The sequence below is a fragment of the Apostichopus japonicus genome, chromosome 19 (assembly GCF_037975245.1).
Source record: "Apostichopus japonicus isolate 1M-3 chromosome 19, ASM3797524v1, whole genome shotgun sequence".
NCBI lineage: Eukaryota > Metazoa > Echinodermata > Holothuroidea > Aspidochirotida > Stichopodidae > Apostichopus > Apostichopus japonicus.
The window spans coordinates 22,646,346-22,659,880 of NC_092579.1; the positions used below are offsets into that span (position 1 = coordinate 22,646,346).

The 13,535-nt window shown below is 36.7% G+C and overlaps 1 protein-coding gene across 1 annotated transcript in view; it reads right to left on the reverse strand.

Moving 5' to 3' along the window:
- Positions 1-9,664: 9,664 nt before the first annotated feature.
- LOC139959809 (aconitate hydratase, mitochondrial-like) overlaps positions 9,665-13,535 on the reverse strand; it is a 30,756-nt gene continuing 26,885 nt past the window's right edge. Inside the window, exon 22 of the mRNA XM_071957684.1 lies at positions 9,665-12,035. Coding sequence (XP_071813785.1) covers positions 11,904-12,035 — 132 coding nt within the window. The 3' untranslated portion in view covers positions 9,665-11,903. The remainder of the gene's footprint in view (positions 12,036-13,535) is intronic.

Genomic DNA, 13,535 nt, shown 5'->3' on the forward strand with positions numbered 1-13,535 from the left:
ACAACTATAAGAAGAACTGTGTAAACGTTATTACAATTATTACAAGTAATATAATTTTGATTATGGATTGCCGCCACTACTAAAACCTCTATTCAATATTCGTTCATGTCCGTATTTCATATATCCGCTTTATTTCGTGGCTAATGGCACATCCGCAAGGACTCTACAGTCAGACAGTCACAGTGTAAGCTCAACTGCTAAGCATATTTATTCTTCTTTTCCTTCACAACTCACCAAAAATTCAACTGCAGCTCAAACCGTCATTATCAATTGATTACATCAAACGTTCCTTCTTATTCATATTCTTGTTTTATTCATGTTATTAACCACGTGATATTAACCAGACTTGACTCAACTTTAATATATCTGTTAACGTAAAATTTCATTTATATAGATCATACTATATTTAAGCCTTGAAATTCAAATGTGTAAGTAAAGTTGTTGCAGGCACGAATCTAATATGGTGATCATAAACGTGTGTGAAATTATATTGTAAAATGTTATAATTTTTGTTTCATTTTGCAAAACGGGTTAAAAATATAGATAGGCTATTTATTAATGATGTTAAAGCCATGATTGGAAAATTGAAGATTTATGATTCCAAACACGTCGAAATTATCATATTTTCTATTAGTTGTTAAATATAATATTCCAACCGTGAAGATGGTGATATTTTATGGATGACAATAGCAAAAGTGTTCAAGATTTATTAGGGCGGCGATGTCGTGGCACAGGGGTCACGAGTGGGCCCAGTTTTGTGAAACAAAGTGCCCCCATTTCATAGATTAGAGGTTCCACGTTTTCCTTTTAATGAAAAGTATAACATTTCCCATTTTTGTAATGACACTTTTGTTATTTAAATTGTGCCCTGTCGTTTCGACATTTAAGAAATTGTATTAAAAAGAGCGGTTTTGTTGAGAAAAATTCAAATACTGATGGAAGTTGTGGTACAGAATAAGAGAACAGAGGATTCATTTCGTTGTAGGTAGGTTCAGAGAGTTTGTCTCTTCAAATCAAATTTACATGTCCTACATGTCCTACGGCAGCGCCCCCTCGAAGTTGGTTCCAACCCCCCCCCCTTCCCTCTCCCAGATTGAACACTCTTCCGCCCCCTCTGGATGAAATTGGCTATTTTAGTTAACAATTGTATATATAATCTTGAGCATGATTGTAATGGAATCAGATTGACTTGCTTTAATATATATTTAAAAAAAAAAAATCAACCATCAACTAACTTTTTATTTTAGTTTTCTCTCATTAGTTCATTATTTAAATCATAAGAGTTTCATTTATATCTATTAATTCACTACTTTGATTAATTCTTGAATCAAACCCAAATTTTATAATAATAAATTTTAGCTCACGTTACGGCAGTAACATATAGACACAACGATAAATTTCACAAAAAATGATGATATAATTGATAAACTCCCGTCCCAAATTTGCTGCCCCCCCACCCCTCGTCCGCCTTCCACTCGTTGCCCTTCTCAAATGGGTTAAAAGAGTACCGAAGAGCGTTGGCGCTTTGACTGTTAATAAAAGTGTTAAACTGCTCTTGTTAAGTCAGAAAACCCGCGAAGAACATAATTTGGATATAAAAATATATTGTCATAAGTTCGTTCAACTATAAACGTATGATGAAATATATTGTAATACCGGCATACCGTTTGATGTATGTGTGTGGGTGTGTGGGTGTACATTTGTAAGTCTGTGTGCCTGTTTACCTTTCTATCTTTCTTATTGGTTATCAACAATTCAAATCAATTTGGAAAATAACAAAAAGTACGGTAATGGAAAAGGTTTGCCAGAGAATAATCAATTTCATAACACAATGTATTCATATAACAAAAAACACGCAAGGATTGCCTCTAGCAGTTACGTGTGTTGAGTATTGTCAATAGCTTTATATATGTATTTATTTATTTACTTTTACATTTATATTAAGTAAAAAAAAATTGTTTTTATTTCTGATGTATTTTCCTCCCTCTTTTTCACAACCAACCTTCAAAAACATGTCGAAAAGTTGTAATTTTGAGTGAGGTACCCATACAAAATATTCTAAGTAAAATAATTTATCTCGCTTCCGGCGGTTGAGGCCCAGCTGTTAAAATTGACCTTTCGAATTGATTTTCTGCAACAAGAAAAAGAAGATAAAGAGCCAACAAAATAATGATATTTTCACTGTTTTTCTTGCTAAATCCTCTCCCTAAATCCTAAAAGATTTGTGAGTTTTTTCTTCTTCTATTTTGCTTTTCGTTTTAGTCCCCTTAATCTCAAAACAAGTTTTGCCCTCGACACTTTATAGTAGAGTTCCTCTAACGCGTAAGGGAAATCAATGTATGCACAGGTTACCAAAATTGGCATTACTTTACATTACTTTCACGGCAAATATGTGTCGCTGTTATGTCAAAGGACAATAAACGGATGTACTATATCAGAAGTTAAAAGTAAGTTACTTCCCCGATTCCCCTCAAAAGGGACGGTTTTGGAAGGATATTTTGCACAAAAATAATGGAAGCAAGCATTATTCAATTCTAAAGAGTATATGGCAAACCATATGCAAAGAAACATACTTACCGAATGTTGGGTGACTTTGTTTGTCACATAAATTTGAGGGCGCTATATGAATCGAACATCCCGCGATATGCTTGCAAAGATATATCAGCTCATCATATTCTTGTGAAATACGCAATTTTGAATTTCATTGCTCAACCCACCAAGTTCCCTTTCCTCCTCCCCCTCCCCTCCCCCTCGTGAATGGTGATGCATTCATAAGTTAAACTACTGAACTATCTAGTTAAGGTTATAAGTTACCGGTACTGCATGAAATATTAGAAAACTTTCCAATTAAACCTCAACTTCATTACTATAAAAAACACTGCTAGAGTTTTCACAGTCACGACCTTTTATGAAGGTCATGTTACTGGTCCGTAAATAGCTTCTTTTTCATTTTTTTTTCCTTTTACCTGTTGGCATTTCCCTCTTTTTCGAAAATATTACCTTCTATGCGGTCATTTTACATGTCATCTCCAAAGTATGTTTTTAACTCTCTACCTCTCTCAATCATTTTTACAAGTGGTATTCTCTTCAGTTCTTCTTCCTTGTTCTTGTTTTTCTTCTTTATTAGAAAACTCGAAAACCGAAGGCTGTGGTCAACAAGATGTCAAGGGAAAGAGCCTGCATCACATTCTAGTCACGGTTATTGGATATGTAATAAGACTTAACGTACATTTAACGTTTTGCCGCCACATTGCGTTCGTGATCGTGTGAGGACTTTAGGCAGACGATCGATACCCGCCACTCACCGAACGACCGGACCAAACTGCCTTCACTTCGATCGCCGAAAGAGACAAAAAACAAAGAACATCATATAAAGCACAATGAAAGACTGGAAATGCAACCAACTGAAAGAATACGAAAACCTTCACTAATTGAGCGTAGGCTTCTCTATGGTAAAAGAAAGCGCTTTAAGGGCAATGACGTCATGAACTTAGCAACGCTGTCATTTAAAGTTCGTGCCTAGTGATCGACGCGTTTTTCAACGTGGACCGCCGAAAGGCGACGTTGAAGATCATGAATAGCCCAGTATGCTGTCAGTCACAGAAGGGTCTAATCAATTAGAGAGACGGATCTCGATGAAATGAGGGGGAAAAGTACCAGTATTGCACCGGTGGCAAACGATTAACTGTAAACATGTCAACAAAGTAATGCTCCAGTATATACCTTTTTAATATGCAACATCAACTAGACTCCTGTATCGGTGAGTCTTTTCATGCAGCCTTTAGTGCTTGACCTGTGACCTCAGGCAGTGAGGTGATGTTAAAGGTCACGCCTGTACTACAACTTTACCAACATTAACTCCCTAACATGCGCTGATAACGTAAATAATTGTTCTTAGTCTTATGAAGATGAACACTGAAGACCGCCGGGCCCACGAGACATGAAACATTACATATTATTGTCAATGTTGACGTCATAACTTTTAAAATGATTTCCTTCCGGATTTGATGATCATTGCTCAGGCTAGGTCAATCAGGCAACACATTGATAGTATCTGAGGTCAATATGGCAACACATTGATAGTATGTGAGGTCAATCTGGCAACACATTGATAGTATGTGAGGTCAATATGGCAACACATTGATAGTATATGTGAGGTCAATCTGGCAACACATTGATAGTATGTGAGGTCAATATGGCAACACATTGATAGTATGTGAGGTCAATATGGCAACACATTGATAGTATCTGAGGTCAATCTGGCAACACATTGATAGTATGTGAGGTCAATCTGGCAACACATTGATAGTATGTGAGGTCAATATGGCAACACATTGATAGTATGCGAGGTCAATCTGGCAACACATTGATAGTATATGTGAGGTCAATATGGCAACACATTGACAGTATGTGAGGTCAATCTGGCAACACATTGATAGTATGTGAGGTCAATCTGGCAACACATTGATAGTATGTGAGGTCAATATGGCAACACATTGATATATGTGAGGTCAATCTGGCAACACATTGATAGTATATGTGAGGTCAATATGGCAACACATTGATAGTATCTGAGGTCAATATGGCAACACATTGACAGTATGTGAGGTCAATCTGGCAACACATTGATAGTATGTGAGGTCAATCTGGCAACACATTGATAGTATATGTGAGGTCAATATGGCAACACATTGATAGTATGTGAGGTCAATCTGGCAACACATTGATAGTATGTGAGGTCAATCTGGCAACACATTGATAGTATGTGAGGTCAATCTGGCAACACATTGATAGTATGTGAGGTCAATATGGCAACACATTGATAGTATATGTGAGGTCAATATGGCAACACATTGATAGTATGTGAGGTCAATCTGGCAACACATTGATAGTATGTGAGGTCAATCTCGCAACACATTGATAGTATGTGAGGTCAATATGGCAACACATTGATAGTATGTGAGGTCAATCTGGCAACACATTGATAGTATGTGAGGTCAATCTCGCAACACATTGATAGTATGTGAGGTCAATATGGCAACACATTGATAGTATGTGAGGTCAATCTAGCAACACATTGATAGTATGTGAGGTCAATCTGGCAACACATTGATAGTATATGTGAGGTCAATCTGGCAACACATTGATAGTATGCGAGGTCAATCTGGCAACACATTGATAGTATGTGAGGTCAATATGGCAACACATTGATAGTATATGTGAGGTCAATCTGGCAACACATTGATAGTATGCGAGGTCAATCTGGTAACACATTGATAGTATGTGAGGTCAATCTGACAACACATTGATAGTATATGTGAGGTCAATCTGGTAACACATTGATAGTATGTGAGGTCAATCTGGTAACACATTGATAGTATGTGAGGTCAATCTGGCAACACATTGATAGTATATGTGAGGTCAATCTGGTAACACATTGATAGTATGTGAGGTCAATCTGGTAACACATTGATAGTATGTGAGGTCAATCTGGCAACACATTGATAGTATGTGAGGTCAATCTGGCAACACATTGATAGTATGTGAGGTCAATCTGGCAACACATTGATAGTATCTGAGGTCAATCTGGCAACACATTGATAGTATGTGAGGTCAATCTGGCAACACATTGATAGTATGTGAGGTCAATCTGGCAACACATTGATAGTATATGTGAGGTCAATATGGCAACACATTGATAGTATGCGAGGTCAATCTGGTAACACATTGATAGTATGTGAGGTCAATCTGGTAACACATTGATAGTATGTGAGGTCAATCTGGCAACACATTGATAGTATGTGAGGTCAATCTGGCAACACATTGATAGTATGTGAGGTCAATATGGCAACACATTGATAGTATATGTGAGGTCAATCTGGCAACACATTGATAGTATGCGAGGTCAATCTGGTAACACATTGATAGTATGTGAGGTCAATCTGACAACACATTGATAGTATATGTGAGGTCAATCTGGTAACACATTGATAGTATGTGAGGTCAATCTGGTAACACATTGATAGTATGTGAGGTCAATCTGGCAACACATTGATAGTATGTGAGGTCAATCTGGCAACACATTGATAGTATGTGAGGTCAATCTGGCAACACATTGATAGTATGTGAGGTCAATCTGGCAACACATTGATAGTATGTGAGGTCAATCTGGCAACACATTGATAGTATGTGAGGTCAATCTGGCAACACATTGATAGTATATGTGAGGTCAATATGGCAACACATTGATAGTATGCGAGGTCAATCTGGTAACACATTGATAGTATGTGAGGTCAATCTGGTAACACATTGATAGTATGTGAGGTCAATCTGGCAACACATTGATAGTATGTGAGGTCAATCTGGTAACACATTGATAGTATCTGAGGTCAATCTGGCAACACATTGATAGTATGTGAGGTCAATCTGGCAACACATTGATAGTATGTGAGGTCAATCTGGCAACACATTGATAGTATGTGAGGTCAATCTGACAACACATTGATAGTATATGTGAGGTCAATCTGGCAACACATTGATAGTATCTGAGGTCAATCTGGCAACACATTGATAGTATGTGAGGTCAATATGGCAACACATTGATAGTATATGTGAGGTCAATCTGGCAACACATTGATAGTATGTGAGGTCAATATGGCAACACGTTGATAGTATGTGAGGTCAATCTGGCATCACATTGATAGTATGTGAGGTCAATCTGGCAACACATTGATATTATATGAGGTCAATCTGGCAACACATTGATAGTATGTGAGGTCAATATGGCAACACATTGATAGTATGTGAGGTCAATATGGCAACACATTGATAGTATGTTAGTTTCTCGATACTCTTATACACTTACAAGATCTGTTTGATCATGCGAACTTCAATTTAATTATTGGATTAGTATATGAGGTGAGTGTACAACGACAGCTTTCAAACAGCAAACTGTCAACAACAACAACGACAGTAACGACCCTCGTCAATATCAAGTTTACCAGCTCTGTAAAGTAAAACCAAAATTCAACAAATTCAACACAGAACCAAAGTAGTCATTTTATTGACGAACACATAGCTAGATACAGTTTAGCTTTAAATTGTTTGTGTTTACTTTCCTTCAACTGTATACGATCCGTACCATTTGTTTTTATTTTTTTATGTTTATGTTATTTTGATTTTTTTCTTCATGAAAACGTGTACGCAAAAACAAACAAAGAAGACCATATGTGAGTGTGCAATTTAACTAGAGTTGAACTCCAAAAACATATAAAACCCAAAAACGTGTTTTCACTCGTAAATAACAGTGTATACTTTTCTCACATATTTCACTACAAATTTGTTTTCAAAGAATCTCTTTCACAAGTTCCCTTTTTTCCAGATATGTTAGTGTTTTTCCGGAGTGTCAATTTTACACCATTTTAAAACTTTTTCACACGCTCTTTCATGAATATTCAGTTTGAAATCCATTTAACCTTTCTTTTATATGCTCACTTAGAAAGTAAAATTGTCCACGCGTATTTACCCTCTTTTTCAGACAATTTTTATACTTTCTTAATAACTATAGTTTTAAAGCTTGACACTTCAAGGTTATTTATGTTTATTACTTTCACAGTTTTTCTAAATCATTTGACACATTTTTTGATGACTATCGTTTCGTACATTTGTCGTTTTTGAACTGACGTTTATCAATCAACTTTGCTGTCAATTTATTACGATGCTCATACTCGTTCGACGGTTTCATGGTTTTGGTCTACAACTGCAATTTCTACGATGCCATGATCTTGGATCAATTTTACTTCTCTTTGTTTCGTACATTACTCAACTTTTACATCAATAACATCATTGTTTGCAAAAAAATTTAATGAAAGAATGTTGCAAATACACCACCAAGAAAGCGTTGCTACAAAAGTTATTCATAATCATTGCGGAGTAGAGTATACAGAAACTTCCAGACTTAAGGTCATTTAAAAGTCAACACGGAGTCATTGTTTTGAAAACAAGAAGCTGACAATGCATATCACAATGGAAGGCTTTTTCACGCCGTTTATTCATATCGATTCAGTTGGGTATTCAGGCTTGTTATGTCATAAGGGCAACTGGGGATGAGGGGGGGGGGGGGTTGTTTGCATTCGGCAATGTGTCTTACAAAGTGGAATTGGACAAAGTTGTTGCTGACTACCAACCAAAATACCTCAAGTTTAGTGTTTCATTAAGTCAAGTGCAGTACGCACATCCTCTGCACCACCATTTAGTAAGTTTTTTACTTTCGCTTGTTTATCTTGGTTTAAAAAAAAATGTGTTTTGCAGACTGTTTTGACAGTTTTCAGAACTGCAGTATTCACGTATTGTTAAGAGTATAAACTGGCTATAAAATAAGTCCAACAGTCATAAATTGTGTACAAATAATACATTTTGTTTTTTAAAGAGTGCCAACAAGAAAATGTAACATTTTACAATTATTTGAGGATGACTCTACTCGCAGAGAGAAAGCATTCTCCCCGACTCAAGGAAATAATTTACAGTAAATGGTCTGTCATGCCATCATGACATATTGGCGGCAGCAGACAGGGCAATCTGGGGGACAGGGGGGCAACTAGGGGAAGGCATATTTTTGGGGGAAATGAAATATAACACTGGTATTGGTCTAAGGGGAGGGATTTCCTCTTACCTTTAGGAATTTTTCTACACGCAAAGTGACTTAGACGCAAAATGGTGGTATCATTTGACAATTTTTCACATTAATGCATGTCATTGGAAGCTGTTTCTAATACAACAATTATCCTAGTTCTATATATTAAGGATAAGTAGCAGATCTGATTGAGGGGCAACTGGGGATGGGGGGGGGGGAGTGTAAATCTGGGGGTTAATCCACCAACCCACCCTTGTAGCGCCGCCACTGTCATGGCACATGCCTTTCATAAAACTCCATTTAGCTTTCATTAAATCTTGTTGATGATATTTACCCTCAATGTGACACATTTGGGATGCGCTCGTCACCTGTCAAGGACTGCCAGCATACTTTTATTTCAAGGCTTCATCAAAGCTTTTTTTATTTACCAAAGCGGCATATTTACTAATATCCCTGAAACCCATCATCCCAAATGGTGAATCAACAAGCCCTCCATCATCCTGTACGAAAGGATGGAGGGAGGGGGGGGGGGTATGTAGAGTATGGGAAGGCATCCACTTCATCTTTCTTCAGTTCTATGAGAGAGCATATTGTTATTTCCACCACACCACCCAATCCACTTTCACCCGTTATAACCATACTATCGTGTTACAAATGAAAAATTCTTAAGGTTAGTATAACGAGCATTATGTGAATGAGGACCAGTAGCGAGGGGGGGGGGGGAGCACATACCATCCCCACCCACAACTTCCATCGTCAGTCGCGAGAGGTACAACATCCATTCAGGGGATTTTCTACATTCAGTCAGCTAAGAATTTGACCACTTCTTCGGGCCGAGAACGTTCTATAACTGTTCATGCCCATACCAGATTCTGTCAGGGAATTGGGATTTAAAAATTTGACCTCCACACCTTTGAAATCCAGTGCACGTCATCGATGACGGATAACTACGAGGAGGATGAGTTAAGTATTTCTCATGTTTAACCTGAATCATGACAACGGACAAAAATGACGATTCGACAAAGGGTACGGTACTTTTCATGTTAGTCATATGTCTATTCTCAAATATATTCAAATTTTTACTTCACCTCTAGCAACAAAAATGCATCTGAATTCTTGCAAAATATTTGCATAAACAGATTCACTTCAGTGTATTAATTCAAAACAAGTCTGGTCAAATTTATCCAAACGAAACAATAGCAGGAAATAAAAGAATGATAAGTGTGAATTCAATATATCCTTTACAAACGTTTACCCGCTTATATCATACGTTAGGCTAGTTCGAAATCTGATGCAGTTTGCCGTAGTAGTCATGCAACAACAAAATTGGGCATACAAACCACCACCAAATCAAAGCTTGTACTCGTAGTATTTTATTGATATATATTTTGGACATTATCACCGATTGTTTTATACCAGCCTTTTGACAGAAAATCCATTTGTGACCCCCAAAAACCCCTCAATGATTACACTTGATAAGTACACTGGTTATATTTCAAGATACAAAGTACTTATGTAATACTGATTTAACTTGATGGTAATGCCAAACTTGATGCCTGAAATTGATGTTGATGCTTAACTGATGTTGATGCCTAACTTGATGTTGATGCCTAACTTGTTGATGCCTAACTGATGTTGTTGCCTAACTGATGTTGCTTTATATGGATTATATTTATGCTTATATTGATGCATCCAGTAGTGTACCACTTCAGACCAGGTTCCCCTTACCGACAGATTCACAGAGACTCATGCCAATGATGCCATTAAATGCTATTCAATGTTTCATGTCCCTCAATGAGGTTCAGTTGATCTGTCGGTTAAATGTACCGCTTCATTAGTAAACTGGCCTGACTCGTTTTTTGTAAAGTATGCTATGCTATGGTCAGATCCTATGGGAGGGGACTAGTGATACATTTTTCAAGCATATTTTGTATGAGTAATGCATTCTGGGTTCGAGTGTCCTTTGCATTATTCGGCTGATGTTTCGTCTCGACCACAACAATGTAGGCAGGTACATGATTAATATATATAGATATCTTTAACAGTTTCTTAAGAGCATTCACTTACACCGACATAAAATTAAAAGTTAAAAGTCTTTTACATTTTAAAAGTCATTAAAACTTGGCACAAAACATCACAATTGCAAAGTTGAAGAAATGGATGAAGCTTAGGGACCGACATCAACTTTAAAACACTACTTTTTTGGAGGAAAGTCAGCCCAAGATAAGTGTGTGCTTGAAACCCAAAAATCCTTGATCCACTTTCAACCCCCATCCCATTGCATTGAGACTGAAACAGTATGATCATGACAGTATGATGTCAACTGTGTATAATGGTTCCCTTAGAACAGAGAATAGATACTACCGCCCACGATCAGGTCAAAGGTCGGGTATTGAATAATCATCAACTGTGTACTGTTGAAAAATACAGTTCGAATACTATCCATTAATATCTATTTCCTCACACAGTTGTTATAGCAAATACATTTCATCCCCAGAAGTCTTACAAATTCACCCTGGTTATTGATCATAAAAGAAAACTTCATAAGCTTTTTCATTTCTTTGCTGTGTAAAAAAAAAATGGTTATGCTAATCAGCACCATCGCTAGATTTTGATTCAAACCTCCATCTAAATTACAATGCATCAGTACAAATGATATATGATATCATTATAGCACACAAAATTGTTTGCAGAGCAGCAAGAAAACTTTTGTTGCAATAACACCATTTCTGTTGAAATCTCACTTTCCAATGCAAATCATGATAAAAGATTTAAAACACCTCATATGTAAAATGATGGACAAGATAAAGCACCACTGCTAGTTCCCACACCAAAACATCACCCGTCCAGTCATAGATTGATTAATACGTTTAACAGAGGAAAAGGCCGGCTGTTACTTAAATATCAGTTCCTACAACCATGAAATATCTTTTTCCCTATTTTATCACTAAATAAATGTTCCACAAAGAAACACCTTCAACACATACTTTTCTTTGGTTTTGCACAATCACTTCAAAACAAAATCACAATCAGAAAGGGTCATAAAAACAATTTTTTGTTGCATCAAATATCATATTATTATTGTTATTAATTGATACAATTCACAAAGCAAGTCATATTGTCTATACATTTAAATATTTTGCAGGAGAATTTTTTTTAAAAGTCAAGATTTGATACAATTTGATTTCAGACAGAGACAAACTTTTAAGGGATAAAACTTTCTTTAAAAACAAACTATCATTTTGAACAAGCACACTGAAATGATATCCGGTTAGAGCGACTGCTTCATCCTGTTGAGGGCGCTACCCGCTTTGAACCACTCTATCTGTGTTTCGTTCATCGTTTGGTTGAGGATAATCTCCTCTGTGGATCCATCTTTGTGGCTGATTTTACAGGTAACAGGCTATGGAAGAGAAATGAAGGGAATTAGGTGATTAAAAAGCACAAAAAGAAAATGCGAGAGACAAGAATTAAAGATTGAAAGAGAAAATGTAAGAGAAAAGAATTAAAGATTAAAGAGAATAGGCGCAGAAAAGACAATTAAAAATAACAAAAAACCACAAATGCACAACAAACTTGAAAATATTAACGAAAATTACAGTTTTAATCTTTCCGGTTTCAATTCTTCGACTTACAAGAAATAAACTTTTCATCAGAGAAAGGATCTTGGGAAACACACAAGATTTTTTTCCACCTACCACTAGTAATAACTCAAAATTAAATAAAACAGACTGTTGCCATCGACGGTTTCTGACTGAAGGTACTGAAACGTGCGGTAAACATTTGTATGTGTCTCCACGTGTGCTTGATCAGTATGACAGATTCAAACAGAGTGAACGATGAGATGAAATACCAACTCTCCCTGAAATGAAATATTAACTACTCTCTCTCTCATCTATCTATTACAACATGTATCTGACGACATGGTTCAATGTTCCGTCTCAAGGTTACTCCGCAGACTTGCGGTTGTTTTTTGCCTGTCCTGACGTCCTTCGAGATGAGAGAGACTATGCTATCGATCGGAGCTATCCAGAATACCGAAAAAGCAACAATTTTTTGTCAACTGTAACATTCTTCACGTGTAACTGCGCATGATGTCACGGTACCGTGTCACTGCGCGTGATGTCACGGAACCGTGTCATTGCCCTAGATGCGTGACTTTCTGTCTTCATCCGAGTCGCAGATATTTATCTATGTGTTCAGACACATCATTTCAAGACTATCTTCCAATCTTATGCAGGATGTTTTATCTAAATTACAAACGGAAAAATCGGAAGGTAACTGCTCGCAGTCAAGATCTCTAATACAGAAAATACGAGGATTTATAAATATATACATAAATAAACAACAACAACAAAATGGGAAAGTCCCAAAGAAGGTTTAACAAAGGAACTTATTGATGGCAATCTCCGACCACCCTCCCGAAAAAAAAAAAGGTCTTGAAAGGTAAATGAATGCAGAGGGAATGACACAAGGAACCACCAAAGGATATAAAAAAGAAATGAGAGAAGAAACCATGAAGGATACATAAGGGAATTAAAAAAGAAATGCAAAATATGGGAGAAATACATCTCATGAATACATAAAAGGAGAGCATAGAGTAGATTTATATCAGGACTTCTACTGAACGTTGAAGAGCGAGTCTTTCATGTCATTCCAAATAGTTCTGACAAGATGGAGAACTAGTTATATGGCTATAATGCTTGGGAATGTGAGCTCATTCGACGCTTTTGGCTGAACTGTTCAGAAATATCAACACAAGCTGTGTATTAACCTGTACTGATATAATAGACTGAAAACAACTTAAGTAAGCAAGTTTTAGTAGGCTGTAGTCTTAGATGATGGGTGTTGTGCCTAGTACCGTCCAAATCATGATTTTCATCATAAAATGTGAGCGCATGAA